Source organism: Biomphalaria glabrata, chromosome 12 (genome assembly GCF_947242115.1).
Source record: "Biomphalaria glabrata chromosome 12, xgBioGlab47.1, whole genome shotgun sequence".
In the NCBI taxonomy this organism is placed as follows: Eukaryota; Metazoa; Mollusca; class Gastropoda; family Planorbidae; genus Biomphalaria; species Biomphalaria glabrata.
Genome location: NC_074722.1, coordinates 18,978,487 through 18,997,877, shown reverse-complemented (window position 1 = coordinate 18,997,877; position 19,391 = coordinate 18,978,487). Strand labels below are relative to the sequence as shown.

General features: G+C 36.4%; 1 protein-coding gene across 1 annotated transcript in view; it reads left to right on the top strand.

Moving 5' to 3' along the window:
- The window catches only part of LOC106071341 (hillarin-like), a 101,709-nt gene that overhangs the window by 75,928 nt on the left and 6,390 nt on the right, over positions 1–19,391 (top strand). Inside the window, exons 4-10 of the mRNA XM_056005471.1 lie at positions 12,109–12,225; positions 12,656–12,763; positions 14,791–14,930; positions 15,676–15,811; positions 16,749–16,892; positions 18,589–18,671; positions 18,835–18,978. Of these exons, the coding sequence (XP_055861446.1) occupies positions 12,109–12,225; positions 12,656–12,763; positions 14,791–14,930; positions 15,676–15,811; positions 16,749–16,892; positions 18,589–18,671; positions 18,835–18,978 (872 nt within the window). The remainder of the gene's footprint in view (positions 1–12,108; positions 12,226–12,655; positions 12,764–14,790; positions 14,931–15,675; positions 15,812–16,748; positions 16,893–18,588; positions 18,672–18,834; positions 18,979–19,391) is intronic.

Below are 19,391 nucleotides of genomic sequence, written 5' to 3'. Positions count from 1 at the left end.
ATGTGTCTTTCAATTCAATACACGTACGCCCTCTCTTGGTGTGTCTTTCAATTCAATACACGTACGCATTCTTATGGTGTCTTTCTCCTGAATACAAGTACGCCCTCTCTTGGCGTGTCTTTCTTCTCAATACACGTACGCACTCTCCTGGTGTCTTTCTCCTCAATACACGTACGCCCTCTCTTGGCGTGTCTTTCTTCTCAATACACGTACGCCCTCTCTTTGTGTGTCTATCTTCTCAATACACGTACGCCCTCTCTTGGTGTGTCTTTCAATTCAATACACGTACGCCCTCTCTTGATGTGTCTTTCAATTCAATACACGTACGCCCTCTCTTGGCGTGTCTATCTTCTCAATACACGTACGCCCTCTCTTGGTGTGTCTTTCTCTTCAATACACATACGCCCTTTCTTGGTGCATCTTGCTCCTCATTACACGTACGCATGTAAGTAGCTCAATTGCATACATAATTGTAGATGTATCTAAAATATTTTCATAAGTTTAATGAAATGTTGTCTCCCTTTTAAACGTGAATTTCCTCTAAGTGCGTCAATCTGGAGCTTAGTTAAAATGTCTTCAACTAGGAACTAAGCAAGTCATGGATCATTTCAAATAGTCTGCTTTGGAAAACATCCAACACTGTCAGCTGATGTAATTAACTCTTGTAAAACTTTCAAAAGAGCTGCTAGTGGAGAAGGATGTCTGCCAAAAACAATGAAACGGGCTTCATAATGATTAGTAAAGAATACGTGATAGTGGAGCGAAGGGAGCTAATTGCAAAAATTTATTACCTTTTAAAAGTAAGGGAGGTAAACAATCCCCCCCCCCATTTTTCTTTTTTTAGTGAAATCTTTGTCATGACAAGAATGTGTGCTGGGATAAGAGAGGAAACTGTGACAGTAATCTACTAAATAAGAAAACATCTGAACATTTTTAGCGGCCCCCGAAAGGGGGAAAAGACGCTATTAGTTTTGTGTGAAATGTCTGTCCGTCCGTCCCGTTTAAATCTCGTAAACTAGAAAAGATAATGAAATTCCGACATCATAATATTTTAGTCCATACGAAGTTCTGATGCAACGACCACTTTTTTATTATTCTAAAAGCGAAAAATCTAATTTTTTAAATCACTTATGCAAGCAGTTTGTTTCATAAAATACATCACTTTTACAATTCACTATTAATAGTAACAATCACGGGTAGATGTTTTGTAAAGGGCCAATCCCTTATTCAAATCCTCAAGAAAAAAACATTTCTGTAAAAGTTGAGTTAAAGTGTACAGTCTGTGAGACGACGCTGCACTTCACGTGATAATATGATAAACTACTTATTAATTGTTGTTTTAAATTATGTTCAACTTATATGCATACTAAATAGATTTTTTCTCTTAAAAAAAAAGTGAACATTATTTTTGGGTAAATATAGTAGTTAGTAGGACAGAACTTACATAACGTAGCAATATAAATGTAAAAAAATTTTTTTTTGACAAAAAAAAATCTAATACCATTTGCATAAATGTGTTAGAAATATGGCAAATGGCTATCTCCCCTACTAAAGAGCCTCCTGGGATGGACGGACAGACATTTCACACAAAACTAATAGCGTCTTTTCTCCTTTTGGGGGCCGCTAAAATGTTCAGATGCTTTCTTATTGAGTAGATTACTGTCACAGCTTCCTCCCCTATCCCAGCACACATTCTTGTAATGACAAAGATTTCACTGGAAAAAGGAAAGGGGGGAGGTTTGTTTACCTGCCTTAGTCTTGAAACCTGCCTTTTTACCTATATTTCTCAACAAACAGATGTCCTCCCTCTGAGTTTGTATGAAAATACAAACTCTCTCTGTAATCTTGTTAATTACAATATTGTCTCCCCTGGTCATTATTAGAACTCTCCAGTGGACCTTCCTTGTAGGCGATGGAATGTTTCAGTAATGTTTCTATCGTACGGGATAGGCGATGGAATGTTTCAGTAATGTTTCTATCGTACGGGATAGGCGAAGATTATTTTTGTTTCTCACTGGTGGTCTAATCAATACTAGGGAGCCAGAGCTTTGTTATTATGTTCAGTGATGTTTCAATTGATAGTTAGTTGCCAGAGCTTTGTTATTATGTTCAGTGATGTTTCAATTGATAGTTAGTTGCCAGAGATTTGTTATTATGTTCAGTGATGTTTCAATTGATAGTTAGTTGCCAGAGCTTTGTTATTATGTTCAGTGATGTTTCAATTGATAGTTAGTTGCCAGAGATGTATTATTATGTTCAGTGATGTTTCAATTGATAGTTAGTTGCCAGAGATTTGTTATTTTGTTCAGTGATGTTTCAATTGATAGTTAGTTGCCAGAGATGTATTATTATGTTCAGTGATGTTTCAATTGATAGTTAGTGGCCAGAGATTTGTTATTTTGTTCAGTGATGTTTCAATTGATAGTTAGTTGCCAGAGCTTTGTTATTTTGTTCAGTGATGTTGCCATTGATGGTTAGTTGCCAGAGATGTATTATTATGTTCAGTGATGTTGCCATTGATGGTTAGTTGCCAGAGATTTGTTATTATGTTCAGTGATGTTGCCATTGATGGTTAGTTGCCAGAGCTTTGTTATTATGTTCAGTGATGTTGCCATTGATGGTTAGTTGCCAGAGATTTGTTATGTTCAGTGATGTTTCAATTGATGGTTAGTTGCCAGAGATTTGTTATTATGTTCAGTGATGTTGCCATTGATGGTTAGTTGCCAGAGATTTGTTATTATGTTCAGTGATGTTGCCATTGATGGTTAGTTGCCAGAGCTTTGTTATTATGTTCAGTGATGTTGCCATTGATGGTTAGTTGCCAGAGATTTGTTATTATGTTCAGTGATGTTGCCATTGATGGTTAGTTGCCAGAGATGTATTATTATGTTCGGTGATGTTTCAATTGATAGTTAGTTGCCAGAGATTTGTTATTATGTTCAGTGATGTTTCAATTGATAGTTAGTTGCCAGAGATTTGTTATTATGTTCAGTGATGTTGCCATTGATATTTAGTTGCCAGAGATTTGTTATTATGTTCAGTGATGTTTCAATTGATGGTTAGTGGCCAGAGATTTGTTATTATGTTCAGTGATGTTGCCATTGATGGTTAGTTGCCAGAGATTTGTTATTATGTTCAGTGATGTTTCAATTGATAGTTAGTTGCCAGAGATGTGTTATTATGTTCAGTGATGTTTCAATTGATGGTTAGTTGCCAGAGATTTGTTATTATGTTCAGTGATGTTTCAATTGATGGTTAGTTGCCAGAGATTTGTTATTATGTTCAGTGATGTTTCAATTGATGGTTAGTTGCCAGAGATTTGTTATTATGTTCAGTGATGTTTCAATTGATAGTTAGTTGCCAGAGATTTGTTATTATGTTCAGTGATGTTGCCATTGATGGTTAATTGCCAGAGATTTGTTATTATGTTCAGTGATGTTTCAATTGATGGTTAGTGGCCAGAGATTTGTTATTATGTTCAGTGATGTTTCAATTGATGGTTAGTTGCCAGAGATTTGTTATTATGTTCAGTGATGTTTCAATTGATGGTTAATTGCCAGAGATTTGTTATTATGTTCAGTGATGTTTCAATTGATGGTTAGTTGCCAGAGATTTGTTATTATGTTCAGTGATGTTTCAATTGATAGTTAGTTGCCAGAGATTTGTTATTATGTTCAGTGATGTTTCAATTGATGGTTAGTTGCCAGAGATTTGTTATGTTCAGTGATGTTTCAATTGATGGTTAGTTGCCAGAGATTTGTTATTATGTTCAGTGATGTTGCCATTGATGGTTATTTTGTTTCAATTCTAACATTGAACAGCTTCAGTTTGTATCCTGTTGTTTCAAAGTGCATGTATTTCTATGTATTATCTCTCTTCTCTAGAACAAAAAACAAAGGAGCGTTTTGTTTTTTTTCATTAGTGTTATAATTAACACCACCACGCCTCTCCTTTTTTCAAACTGCCCTCTACCCATCTCTCATCTGGTGTATGGGTTGTGGTGTGCCAGTTGTTTCCCTTTGAAGTCCGTGCTGATCAAAGATTGGGCAGACGCTCGCCTTTGATTCTCCAATGATCCGATGTGACTAGTCCAATAATGCCACACAATACCAGATACTATGGAAAAGACCTTTGACCCCGTTGCTGTGGGGGAGAAATATGACTCACATTTTCATTGTAAGGCGTCACACAGTTGAGTGTGTGCTAGCATCTAAGCGTTTGGTACTGACACAATACCATGAACGTTAGAGTTTGTTGTTTTCATTAGTTTTGGAACAAATAGTCTCTAGATACTCTGACTAGGTAACAATTAGTCTCTAGATACTCTGACTATGCAACAAATAATCTCTAGATACTATGACTATGTAACAAATAGTCTCTAGATACTATGACTATGTGACAATAAGTCTCTAGATACTCTAACTATGTAACAATTAGTCTCTTGATACTCTGACTATGCAACAAATAATTTCTAGATACTATGACTATGTAACAAATAGTCTCTAGATACTCTATGTAACAAATAGTCTCTAGATACTCTGACTATGTAAAAATAGTCTCTAGATACTCTGACTATGTAAAAATAGTCTCTAGATAATCTGACAATGTAAAAATAGTCTCTAGATAATCTGACAATGTAAAAATAGTCTCTAGATAATATGACTGTGTAACAGATAGTCTCTAGATATTCAATCTACTTGTCTTTAGATAATGTATGCAACAACTAGTCTAGATAATCTGACTACGCAATAACTAATCTAGATAATCTATGCAACAACTAGTCTAAATATTCTGACTACGCAATAACTAGTCTAGATAATCTATGCAACAACTAGTCTAGATATTCTGACTACGCAATAACTAGTCTAGATAATCTATGCAACAACTAGTCTAAATATTCTGACTACGCAATAACTAGTCTAGATAATCTATGCAACAACTAGTCTAAATATTCTGACTACGCAATAACTAATCTAGATAATCTATGCAACAACTAGTCTAAATATTCTGACTACGCAATAACTAGTCTAGATAATCTATGCAACAACTAGTCTAAATATTCTGACTACGCAATAACTAGTCTAGATAATCTATGCAACAACTAGTCTAAATATTCTGACTACGCAATAACTAGTCTAGATAATCTGATCCAAGCAAATTGATTGACTTGACGTCTTTATATAATTCACAACCATTTGAAACATTGACGCCAGATGAACTGAACAACTTGAAGTCGATGACAAAAAAAAATGAATGCTCAATATTAAAAAAAAATCAATATTGAATTGGGGTCACTCCTGGTTTTGTTGACATTGTGAACAAAAAGAGGGGTGTGTGGTGTTGGGCGTGTTTGTTATATGTACATTCAAAACATAAAGGAAGAAAGATTTGTATCTATGGTGGTGTTAATTATATACTGACTTAAGTTTCACTACTTGTCTAAGTATCTACCTTTTCTACATCTTGGCATAATATGCAAGTAATATGCAATTGTAGTGATAACAATTAGCTACAGCCATTAGCAGTAATAGCCTGCATTGCTATTAATAAACATACGCATCTTGATCTATATATACCCGAAACCAAACTCTAATTAATAAACCAAGGCTACACTGCCGCTACAGTGACCATCCTACTAGCTAATTATGCTATGTACACCTGACTTGGACTGGAATGCTGGTTTGGAAACGAGTTTGTTTAATCCTCTCACCTGGAATACGAGGTTCAAAGTAAGACGCTAATGACCATGTCCACAAACATTGCTGTGTCGTAAACATCACTTTGTTGTACACTCAAACCTTTCTTCTTCACATTGGTCTTTGCCTTTTGATCTTTAATATGGCGGACCCCATGGCGAGCGAACCAATGAAATGACGGCGTCCATGACGACAGGATGAAAGCAAGGCATTGTATGCAGACAGTGATCCAGCAATGAATGATGAGTCTTTACAATAAGAGGCTCAATATATATGTTCCATAGAGTGTATGTGATATGTTCATTCTGCAAACAGCGTTTGCTGGTACTAATTATATGCAATCAATTGTTATATGAACAAAATTTGTAAACTTTTTACAACATTTAAGAAATGTGACTTTAAATTTGTTGAACTTCTCAAAAGTTCGGTCAAAGTTCAACAAATGTAAACAACGTAAACACAATAGAACTATTTTAGCTCTTTCTCTCCTAACTGACGATACGAACGTTGATTTGACCCATTAAATTAATTTTTGGTTTTATTAATTTTAATTTGTGTTATTTAAAAAGCATGCATTCTTCTATAATTATATACCTAATATAACAATTCATGATTACATACCAACAATTATTGAAGTTTAATCATAACAGGGTAGTGAAACAGAAATGAACAAAATGAATAATTCAACTGGAACGTAGAAAATAATTACGGAGAAAAAGGGTTAAAATGTAGACCTGTATAAGTAAATATATTTTAAAATTGGCAATGGCACCATTTTTAAAAACACCTTGTATTGTGAACATACAAATGGCATCATTAAAAGCTTTACTAAACAATTAACATTAACATTAAGCATAGATAGATAGATAAATAAATAGATAGATACATAGATATTTAACCCTTGAAAGTTTAGCTAAGAATCAGCTTGAAATAAGTCACTCTAACCAGGGGCGGACTGGCTATATAGGCAAATGGGCAAATAAATGCCCGGTGGGCCGGTCTGGTCGCAACCAACGATTTTTTTTTTCAATACAGACAACTTTTTTAAAAAAAAGAAAGTGACCGCAGCAAGACACAGATGCCTGAACACGTTTTATTTTATTTATTTTTAAAATTAATTTTGTTTAAAAATGGAACAAGAATATAAAAAAATTTACACTATACACTGTAGCCTACGTATTATCATTTGTAAAACGTTATACCTTACGTTTTACTATTTACGAGCGGCATGGACTTCAACACTGCTTTGATATCTTCGAGTTTGTGTTTCGCCTAATCATTTTGCTGGTCGCCAAGGACGTTTGATGGCACTCCCATTATGTTTTTTTATCTTCCCTCCCCCTTCCCCGGTATTTTGATGGGTCCATTGACAATGTTACCGAAAACGAGGGATAAGAGGTTAAGTTGGAAGGCAGAAAAAATAACATAGGGGTGACAATTACCTATTTAACAATACTTAATAGTAATTAATTTTAACACACACAGCCGGGAAATTGCAAATCACACAATTTATTCACAGCTCAATATGGCTATAGAGTTCTTCTTTCTGCGATTAGTAAAGAAAAAGTAAGCTTTCTTTTTGTTTACTTTTAATAGCATAGATATAAAAATACTACACTTAAGTTCACACGCAGCCACACACAATCACACACACAAATAATATTATTGAATGTTTAAAAAAAACAAATCTAGATCTAAATACTTTTGCCTATGCTATTATAATTAATGGCAAACCTATGTATAGTATGAAGTCATTAATGACGGAAATTCGTATAATAATGAACTGGTTTTATATATCGCTTTCACATACGATATTTAATAATTTTTAAGGAGATTTATATTTTAAATATTTGGTCACGGTATATTCGTATACAATTCGCGTTTTTGAGAATGCACTAGGACGAAGCAAGAGCTTTTCACATTAGGTAAGTGCCTCTCTAACCGTTCTGCGTTCTCTAATCTTTTAATGGAATGGGTTGCCTGAGTCAGACAGGAAACCCAACGACTTAGCAAAGTTTAAGTCACAGAACAACATGCATGACTAGATTGACACATGAAAAGCGTCGGACGTAAATTATCTTATTTCTTGAAGTAACGTCTGTAATAAAAATAACAAACAGTTTCCAAAAACATTTAATAATTTATTCAATTCAAAATCATTAAGGCTTCTATTGTACTGATAATAGTTGTCAGACTACATACATGTATAAAAAAATACATTGCTTAATCCTACGCAAGCCTTCATCCAGTCTCCGAAACGATTTCAAACTTTATATATTTTGAAGAGAATTAAGGTTACATATGTAATATGACACATGGGCGTTGCCGGGGGGGGGGGGTTCAATCATCAGTTGCCTCAGACCTCATTGTCTGAAAGAGAACCTTTACTTACTGCCCCAGTTCAGCCAAGGAAAGGGGTCTGAGCTTAAAATCCCCCCTCGATGAGATTTTAAGGCTACCCCCCCCCTCTTCAATAAAACAAAACAAAACAAAAAAAAAAGCAAACTACAGTCACCAAATTTCATGAGCGTAGCCAAAAGGGGTTTTGTGGTTACCCTCCCCAATACTCCCCATACAATACAAAAACAAAACTATAGTGAAAATTTTCTTCCAGTCGCTGGAATTTTTTAGCGGAAGAATAGCAGACTAAAGCACTGTAGATACCCGAGAATAAGCATTTTTTAAAACTTAAAATACCGGAAATAGTGCTTGGATCCGGGGCTCCACCCCGAATCCAACTGGAGGAGCTCGCAGCGCTCCCCCAGACTCCGTAGCTGTCAATGGCGGTGTGTACTGTCTTTCCACTAACTAAAGGAAGAGCTTAATCTAGGGTAGAAAAAACGTCCGAAATAATGAAAGGTCTGTATGTTATGAAGATTAATTACATATACACAAACATACATTCATTATGTATGTTTGTATGTATGTATGTATGTGTGCGTGTGCAGCGCTTTCTTTTGTAAAAAAATAGGTGCTGGTACTCAGTGATGGAGAGCCTAACTTTTAACTACTAATAAATTAATAATCAACGTTAAAAGTAATATTTTTTCCCCACATTGAAAAAGGTGCCGGTACGCCGTATCGGTGCGTACAGTCACAACAAAAGTACAGTGTGTGTATATGTTGCCGGGGGGAGAGAAAAAATCCCCCCAACCCCCACCACCGTAAACATCCTGGCTACAACATATGACAAGCTATTTTTGGGCCGATTTATATGGTAATTCCCGGGCCGATTTTGATACCCAGTCCGCCCCTGACTCTAACCTTCACTTTCTGACCGTTGTCCCCACAGAGACTGTTATCAATGCCAGACAGATACAATCACCTGGACCTAGTCACTCCACTTCTCCTTTTTTTTTTTTGTGTTAGTGATTCATACAGCGATCATTAGCCAGACCATGACGTGGCGGTGACGCCATTCTTGCTCACAGTGACATCAACCAAGTGCGTTTTTTTTAAATGGTTTTAGAAAATTAATAATATGACATTTATATCTTTGTCCAGGACATTTATATCTTTGTCCAGGACATTTATATCTTTGTCTATGACATACATATTTTTGTCATATCTAGGGATGTAAAATATCAAAATTATACATATTTGGGTGTCAAATAGTTTGATTGACTTATATGTTACATAATTAGGTGAGACATCTTAATGCTACTAGTTTAAGTTTGCAACCTTGATAAAACTGATTTGGTCGAAATACTTAAACTTAAACCCATTTCCATGGGTATTTTCTCTTGAAATATAATAAATCCAGACACATTTTGATCTTTTGTGATGAACTGGTGTGTGTGTATTATTGCTTTCCACGTCTTAGCACCAATATCCTATGCACTTGTGGTAGGCCTATTATATCTTTAATAATAGTTGGGACATCGGTCGTTTCGTTTAACATACGCTCTATACAAACTAGAGACGATCTGCTATATACGTGAGACAGACAGACTCCAATGTGAACTCGAGACTGGTCTGTACAGCGTGCTACGTAACTAGTGGAATGAGACGCTTTTAATTGGATCATCTAACAAGCGAGCTCCTTCTGACGGACGAGTAGGCCAATTACGTTATGCCAAGTGAATCCCATTGATACGAGTTGTACACTTTATTATTTGCAAGCATCTATGTTCTAGCTGCACTCGAAACACACACACACACACACACAGAACTGTTAATGTTTTCATTAAGAGACTGTTGTCAAAGAGTTCTTCACTCAATGCTGTCTCTACTGACTAGTATCTATCCGATTGTAGCCGAACTACCTAAAAAGAGAATCTATAAAAGAGTGTTCAGTTATCATATTTTTGTTTAGAAAGCTGCCTAGTGATGTAGTTTATATATTAAAATAGATCTCCCCCCCCCCCAGCTCTTGTTCAAACTAGATTTTATTTTTCCCAACCACTCTTTGTGTAAGCTGTGATAAGGGTTGCTTGAGGGGAGATTACTGGGACAAATTATGGCTAGGGGAGCTATTTGCCCTTCACAAATCTTTCTGTCTCATTAAATCTCCCTTTCTCACTCTTAGTTGTATTTTATCCCCCCTCCTCATTTCAGCTATCATCTTCTTCCTCTCAATCTCCCCCTCCCTCTTTCTGTCATGTGATACGTTTTTTCTCTCCCCTTCATTTACTTACTCGCATCCTCCAGTTTCCTTCAACTCGATGGTTGTCTTCCCTTGTCTACATTTGTTGACTATGTTTAATGGTCTCTATCAATGGATGTTTCAATAAGTTGAGTTTAGAGCATAATAGTGGTGTTCCCTATCAGCATCCAAGTAGATAGCTATAACGTTCATACGTGGAGGTCAATAGCTATTACATTCATACGTGGAGGTCAATAGCTATTACATTCAATAGCTATTACATTTATACGTGGAGGTCAATAGCTATTACATTCATACGTGGAGGTCAATAGCTATTACATTCATACGTGGAGGTCAATAGCTATTACATTCATACGTAGAGGTCAATAGCTATTACATTCATACGTGGAGGTCTATAGCTATTACATTCAATAGCTATTACATTCATACGTGGAGGTCTATAGCTATTACATTCATACGTGGAGGTCAATAGCTATTACATTTATACATGGAGGTCAATAGATATTACATTCATACGTAGAGGTCAATAGCTATTGCATTTATACATGGGGTCAATAGCTATTACATTTATACGTAGAGGTCAATAGCTATTACATTCATACGTGGAGGTCTATAGCTATTACATTCAATAGCTATTACATTCATACGTGGAGGTCTATAGCTATTACATTCATACGTGGAGGTCAATAGCTATTACATTTATACATGGAGGTCAATAGATATTACATTCATACGTAGAGGTCAATAGCTATTGCATTTATACATGGGGTCAATAGCTATTACATTTATACGTAGAGGTCAATAGCTATTATATTCAATAGCTCTTACATTCATACGTGAAGGTCAATAGCTATTACATTCATACGTGGAGGTCAATAGCTATTACATTCATACATGGAGGTCAATAGCTATTACATTTATACGTGGAGGTCAATAGCTATTATATTTATACGTAAAGGTCAATAGCTATTACATTCAATAGCTATTTCATTCATACGTGGAGGTCTATAGCTATTACATTCTTACGTGGAGGTCAATAGCTACTACATTTATACGTAAAGGTCAATAGCTATTACATTCAATAGCTATTTCATTCATACGTGGAGGTCAATAGCTATTACATTTATACGTAGAGGTCAATAGCTATTACATTCAATAGCTCTTACATTCATACGTGAAGGTCAATAGCTCTTACATTCATACGCGGAGATCAATAGCTACTACATTCATATGTGGAGGTCAATAGCTATTACATTCATACGTGGAGGTCAATAGCTACTACATTCATATGTGGAGGTCAATAGCTATTACATTCATACGTGGAGGTCAATAGCTATTACATTCATACGTGGAGGTCAATAGCTATTATATTCATATGGATGAATACATTGATACCTATGCTGATGACTACGTTGATGACTATGCTGATGACTTGGTTGACCAAATGATACACGTAGGACGTTACAATCGTCTTCACTGATACAAGATGGCTGCTAAAGAAAAGCCCCTCTAGAAAGTTTGACTCGAATGTGACCATGTGACCGAGACGAGTAATCCTTTGCAGACTTGAAACATAAACCTTCCGTTTGTCCTGCAATATTTATCCTCCATTCGAATTTTAAGAGACTTTTAATTAATTACAATCTTTGGACATTTGAATTTATATATTTTTATTACAGACAAACTCTTTGGACATTTGAATTTATATATTTTTATTACAGACAAACTCTAAAATCTGCTAACATTACAAAATGAAGGCATTGGAAATGTCCATAATGTTTGTTTAATGTGTTGTCTGTGTTTCAGACCAGAGGCAGTCTGTATAACCCAGGCTGGCAGTATGATGCTAATGCAATGGAATTTGCTCATTTCAAAGAAATTTATCGGAGAGGAAAACAAAAAACAACAACCGGAACATACAGAGTAAGAGATTCGAAACAAAATATCATATTAACACTAAGAGTAAAAGTCTAGTTAATTGACGTTTTTAGAGAGAATACAGGTCTAGTTTGAAGAGCTTATACAAAAAATACAGGTCTAGTTTATCTATCTACCCATCTATCTGTCCATCTCTCTCTCTCTCTTTATATATATATATATATATATATATATATATATATATATATATATATATATATATATATATATATCTTTACTATTTTGATACTCCTCTTTTATGCAGCACTTTGTTTAATTGTGTTGCGCCTGGTACTCAGCTTATCAGTTTGCCTTTTATATCTTTCAATGTGCTACCAAGACAATACGTTTTCCTTTCTCTCGTATAACAAATCTTTCTACTTTTACATATCTTTCAATGCGTGAACTTATACAACATTGTCTGGTTTTGAAACAGGACTTTGAAGAGTCTGGAATATTTGAAGCTCAAAGTCAACTGGAGAAAGTGCAGAAAGCAGAAGAAGATCAACTGTATGTACAAATACAAGATGAAAGGAAAAAAAAGGTAAAAGTGGAGCAAGAAAATCTCCATCAAAGCAAATAGGACACACTTGCACATAACATAGGACACACTTGCACATAACATAGGACACACTTATACATAAGACAAACATGTACATATTATATAGTATACTTGCTGCTACTTGCATACTTAAGACTCGCAGTAAATATCATAGATAGGAGAGATATTTCAACACTTGCTCACATCTTAGGACACATACATATAGGACATATATTGAGCCCACTTGCACATATCTTAGGACACTTACATATAGAACACATATTGAGCCCACTTGCACATATCTTAGGACACTTACATATAGAACATATATTGAGCCCACTTGTACATATCTTAGAACACTTACATCAAGTTACATATAGGACACATATTGAGCCCACTTTCACAAATCTTAGGACAAATATTGAGCACACTTATACATATCATTGTACATACAGACGAATATAGGGAAAAAACGTTTTTATTAAATTCTTGTTTTAGGGTTCGGGTTAGGGTTACTACTTGCTCAGTCACTACTTCCTCAAGTCACTACTTCCTCAGTCACTACTTCATAAGTCACTACTTCCTCAGTCACTACTTCCTCAAGTCACTACTTCCTCAAGTTACTACTTCCTCAAGTCACTACTTCCTCAAGTCACTACTTCCTCAAGTCACTTCTTCCTCAGTCACTACTTCCTCAAGTAACTACTTCCTCAGTCACTACTTCCTCAAGTCACTACTTCCTCAAGTCACTACTTCCTCAAGTCACTACTTCCTCAGTCACTACTTCCTCAAGTCACTACTTCCTCAAGTCACTACTTCCTCAAGTAACTACTTCCTCAGTCACTTCTTCCTCAGTCACTACTTGCTCAAGTCACTACTTTCTCAGTCACTACTCCTCAAGTCACTACTTCCTCAAGTCACTTCTTCCTCAGTCACTACTTCCTCAAGTCACTACTTCCTCAGTCACTACTTCCTCAAGTCACTACTTCCTCAAGTCACTTCTTCCTCAGTCACTACTTCCTCAAGTAACTACTTCCTCAGTCACTACTTCCTCAAGTCACTACTTCCTCAAGTCACTACTTCCTCTAGTCACTACTTGCTCAAGTCACTACTTCCTCAAGTCACTACTTCCTCAAGTCACTACTTCCTCAAGTCACTTCTTCCTCAGTCACTACTTCCTCAAGTCACTACTTTCTCAGTCACTACTCCTCAAGTCACTACTTCCTCAAGTCACTTCTTCCTCAGTCACTACTTCCTCAAGTCACTACTTCCTCAGTCACTACTTCCTCAAGTCACTACTTCCTCAAGTCACTTCTTCCTCAGTCACTACTTCCTCAAGTAACTACTTCCTCAGTCACTACTTCCTCAAGTCACTACTTCCTCAAGTCACTACTTCCTCTAGTCACTACTTGCTCAAGTCACTACTTCCTCAAGTCACTACTTCCTCAAGTCACTTCTTCCTCAGTCACTACTTCCTCAAGTAACTACTTCCTCAGTCACTACTTCCTCAAGTCACTACTTCCTCAAGTCACTACTTCCTCAGTCACTACTTCCTCAAGTCACTACTTCCTCAAGTCACTACTTCCTCAAGTAACTACTTCCTCAGTCACTTCTTCCTCAGTCACTACTTGCTCAAGTCACTACTTTCTCAGTCACTACTCCTCAAGTCACTACTTCCTCAAGTCACTTCTTCCTCAGTCACTACTTCCTCAAGTAACTACTTCCTCAGTCACTACTTCCTCAAGTCACTACTTCCTCAAGTCACTACTTCCTCAGTCACTACTTCCTCAAGTCACTACTTCCTCAAGTCACTACTTCCTCGGTCACTACTTCCTCAAGTCACTACTTCCTCAGTCACTACTTCCTCAAGTCACTACTTCCTCGGTCACTACTTCCTCAAGTCACTACTTCTTCAAGTCACTACTTCCTCAAGTCACTACTTCCTCAAGTCACTACTTCCTCAAGTCACTACATCCTCAAGTCACTACATCCTCAAGTCACTACATCAGTTTACTTCTCTTATATCTTAGGTCAAGAGATTAGAAGATGAGTTGAGGGCTGAAATGGAAAGGTCAGTTCGGGACATGGTGTCAACATTTGAAAGATTCTCACCACAGAAAGGAAAAACACGTTTACAGAAAGAAACTGAAAAACTGGAAGAAACGTATAGGTGAGGCTTAGTGAAACAGTGAGACAATATTTTGTATTTAAAGTCATATTCAAAGAGTCAGAAATATCAATGTGAGCTTTGATGAAACTGTTACAACATCATTCACAGAGTTCCTCTTGTAGACATGCACTCAAGTTTCTTGTCCTAGCTCTGATCATCATCAGACCACCAAGACTTAAATTGACTGCAGGAGTGGCTTTGTTCTTTTGTTTGACAAGCAAATTTGCACACGGATGATTCTTGTCTGTGCAAAATCCTTTATTTTTTAATTCTTTCTTTGGTGGTGTCATCATTGGTTCTCTTCAAATCACTTCACTAGAATTTGACATGTCGTAATATAAAACTATTTTAACAATTAGCTCTCTGCACTTATCTACTGATCATCATATAGTCTTTTGTGTACAAATGTTGAGAAGCTAAGATAGTTTGGTTGAAGAGCTTCTACACAGGATACACTTTAACAAACTCAAAGATTTTAAATCTACATTTTTCTACAATTTTCTTTTACAGTCCTTTCATGTTAAGTAGAGTAGATCTAAACTAAGATCAAACCATGTTTGAGAGGTCCTTGATTCTATTCAAATTGTTACATAAAGGGTTGGATCTTCTTTCAGTATCATTAGGAAAAAATGGACTTAGAAATTTAGGTTTCCTTTTTTTTCCACTTCTGTATATCAAATTTATGTCTTGATCGTAAAAAAAAGACATTCTTAAGGGCTAACGTATTGACTAACAAACTTGACAGGAGAAAGAAAGAAGAGAAAATCAGGAAGATGTTGGACAGATTGAGCAATGAGCAAAGAGCCAAAGTTGCAAGTTTGATACAGAAACATAGCCAGGAAATGTTATTACTAATAGCTGAAAGACTGACCGCATCAGAGGTAAGAGACAACAACTGGCAATAATAGGAAGTAGAAACCAAAGTGTATTTGATCTCACCTGGAAGGTCGTGACTGTTTGTGTGTTTCACGAGTTCGTGAATATATGTTTGTTTCACCTGTGAGTTTGTGTATGTGTGTTTGTTTCACTTGTGAGTTGGGGTATGTTATGTCTGTTTCACCAGTGAGTTGGTATGTGTGTGTTAGTTTCACGTGTGAGCTCGTGTATGCCTGTTTGTTTTACCTGTCAGAGTATATGAGTGATTTTCATTTGTGAGTTCATTTATGTGTGTGTGATTTACTTGTGAGTCGTGTCACTAGCGGATCCAGTACTTTTGAGCCGGGGGAGGGGGGAGCGATTTTTTTCAAAACCCTAACCCCCAAATAAACCCCAAACCTATGTATAAACACACACAGCATATATATATCCAGTGCTTTTTTTTATATGTGCCGGTACTCAGTGATGGATTCCCTAACTTATAACTACTAATAAATCAATTATAAACGTTAAAATGCAAGAAAAGTAATAATTTTTCCCCCACATTGAAAGAGGTGCCGGTATGTCGTACCGGTGCGTACCGTCACAAAAAAGAGAGAGAGAAAGGAAGGGAGAGATGTATATTTTAGGAAAATGATTTGTTTTAAAGCAATCAATGCCATATTACCTTCTAATGTATTAATAAAGTCCTTAGTATTGTGTCACACAAAGTAATTACTTTTTGTATCTGATATTAGTTGTCAGTACCTTGTGTATTCTTCCTAATATTCGCTGTCAGTACTTTGTGTATTCTTTCTAATATTCGTTGTCAATACTTTGTGTATGCCTTCCCTCTATTCTAGGTTCATACAAAGGGCTGTAAGGTCATTCAATTTTACTATCATCTTTCAGTACATACAGTAACACACATTTGTAAAGTCCATTAATTTGTTGTTGTCTTAGGATCGTGTGTCCAGTGATTCAGATGAGACATCACCAACTATGGATCTCTCTAGGCCTCCCCCAGTAGCACCACCAGAGTTTAAAAAGAGTCAATTGGTCAAATCTCCAAAGGAGTTTGAGAAAATTGACAATCATGTTTTTCAGGTAAACTGTAGTCACTTCTATTTGATCTGAGACCAGTGTCTAGTCACTTCTATTTGATCTGAGACCAGTGTCTAGTCACTTCTATTTGATCTGAGACCAGTGTCTAGTCACTTCTATTTGATCTGAGACCAGTGTCTAGTCACTTCTATTTGATCTGAGACCAGTGTCTAGTCACTTCTATTTGATCTGAGACCAGTGTCTAGTCACTTGTATTTGATCTGAGACCAGTGTCTAGTCACTTGTATTTGATCTGAGACCAGTGTCTAGTCACTTGTATTTGATCTGAGACCAGTGTCTAGTCACTTGTATTTGATCTGAGACCAGTGTCTAGTCACTTCTATTTGATCTGAGACCAGTGTCTAGTCACTTCTATTTGATCTGAGACCAGTGTCTAGTCACTTGTATTTGATCTGAGACCAGTGTCTAGTCACTTGTATTTGATCTGAGACCAGTGTCTAGTCACTTGTATTTGATCTGAGACCTGTGTCTAGTCACTTGTATTTGATCTGAGACCAGTGTCTAGTCACTTCTATTTGATCTGAGACCAGTGTCTAGTCACTTCTATTTGATCTGAGACCAGTGTCTAGTCACTTGTATTTGATCTGAGACCAGTGTCTAGTCACTTGTATTTGATCTGAGACCAGTGTCTAGTCACTTCTATTTGATCTGAGACCAGTGTCTAGTCACTTCTATTTGATCTGAGACCAGTGTCTAGTCACTTGTATTTGATCTGAGACCAGTGTCTAGTCACTTCTATTTGATCTGAGACCAGTGTCTAGTCACTTCTATTTGATCTGAGACCAGTGTCTAGTCACTTGTATTTGATCTGAGACCAGTGTCTAGTCACTTCTATTTGATCTGAGACCAGTGTCTAGTCACTTCTATTTGATCTGAGACCAGTGTCTAGTCACTTGTATTTGATCTGAGACCAGTGTCTAGTCACTTCTATTTGATCTGAGACCAGTGTCTCTCCAACAGTTACAGCTTGAAACATTGGGAATAACAGTTTGACTTGCATTCAAAGTATAATTACAATGCAAATACTACCGATGTGTATTCCTTGAAAACAACTTCACTCCTTTGTGCATCTTGTCAACGTATCATGGGTCCCCTTTGAGTGAGATGGGGAGAGACCCACAGTCTTAAACATTGGGTCCCATATACTTTCTTTAACAAAACAGAAAATGACTAAGAACAAGACTTTTTTTTTCTGAATAGCTACAATATTACCGAAGTAATTTAAATCAGGCCAATGGAACACTACTAGCTTATTTTGCTTAGATTGCTGCTTGGTTGTGTGGTATGTGCTCTGGACTGACTTTCAATGGTCACTATGGTCAGGGGTTCGAATCCTGTCCGCTGCCATCCCCTGTTGCCCTGCGGGAGGTTCGGACTAGGATGTAATTATCTTCAGTGTCTGAAGGAACGTCCAAAATATGTTACAAACATTTTAGACTTTGTACGAAGTATAAGAAAGTGTGACCTGCATATTTTTGCATCTAACTATTGTCTGCTGTGGGTCGACTCTAGGGCGTAGTCAATTTACTGTTTGACACCTGAGTCCAGATCAAAATGAGAGCTAATAATGAGAGGTCATGCTTATTCACTGTTGAGTGCATATCTTTATTTGAAGAATTCATTCAATTCTACATTTAGATTGAAGCAGTTTTGTCACAAATATTTTGTCTATGTACAGGTCATTCAAAAGGAATATTCCACATTTACTGAACTTGTGAAGGATTTAATTGTTGTATGTGAAACAGATCTGGATAAAGCCAGGTTAGTGAAACGGACGAAACAGGGTTTAATTTAAGGGAAGTAACACTACAAAACATTCATACCAACTAGTTACCTCCCCTTTCAACTAACGCTCCTGAATGTTCTTTCTAATTTCATTAAATGAAATTAAAATTGTATCTATTTTTGCTTTGTATAATGACAGAGCCATATTCCGGTGGGTGACGTGGACAGACCTGAATGAACTGGAAGTAGAAGACAGTGTGTGTCCTGATAGTCCAATGGGCTTATTGCGTGGTATTAAGTATGGAACAGAAACATATCATGATCTATGCAGACGACTTTGCAGGTTTGTCTGCTACATTTTCTAGAATTTTCTGAGTGATTTTATAAATTTTTCTTTTATAAGATTGGTTGTGGTGGCTGAATTATAAAGCACTTGGCTCTAGAATAAGGAGTCTCAGCTTTGTATCTGGGTAAACACTGGTATTTTGAATTCCTGGATTTTAAAGGGTAACTGATGGTAGATCATTGGGATGACGATATGATAGCCTTGTTAACCATGTTCCACAAAAACAGATGACCTTCTGCCCATTGATTGCAATGTAATAAATGGGTACTTATCTCTTTTATTTTTATTATAGGGTGAGGAGCAACACTTAGTTGTGATTTTTTAAATAAATAAACTTAAAATTATTTAATTCAATACCAAAAAGAAAAGCCAATGTAGATCCCATTATCATAAATTTCTTAGTTTTTTTG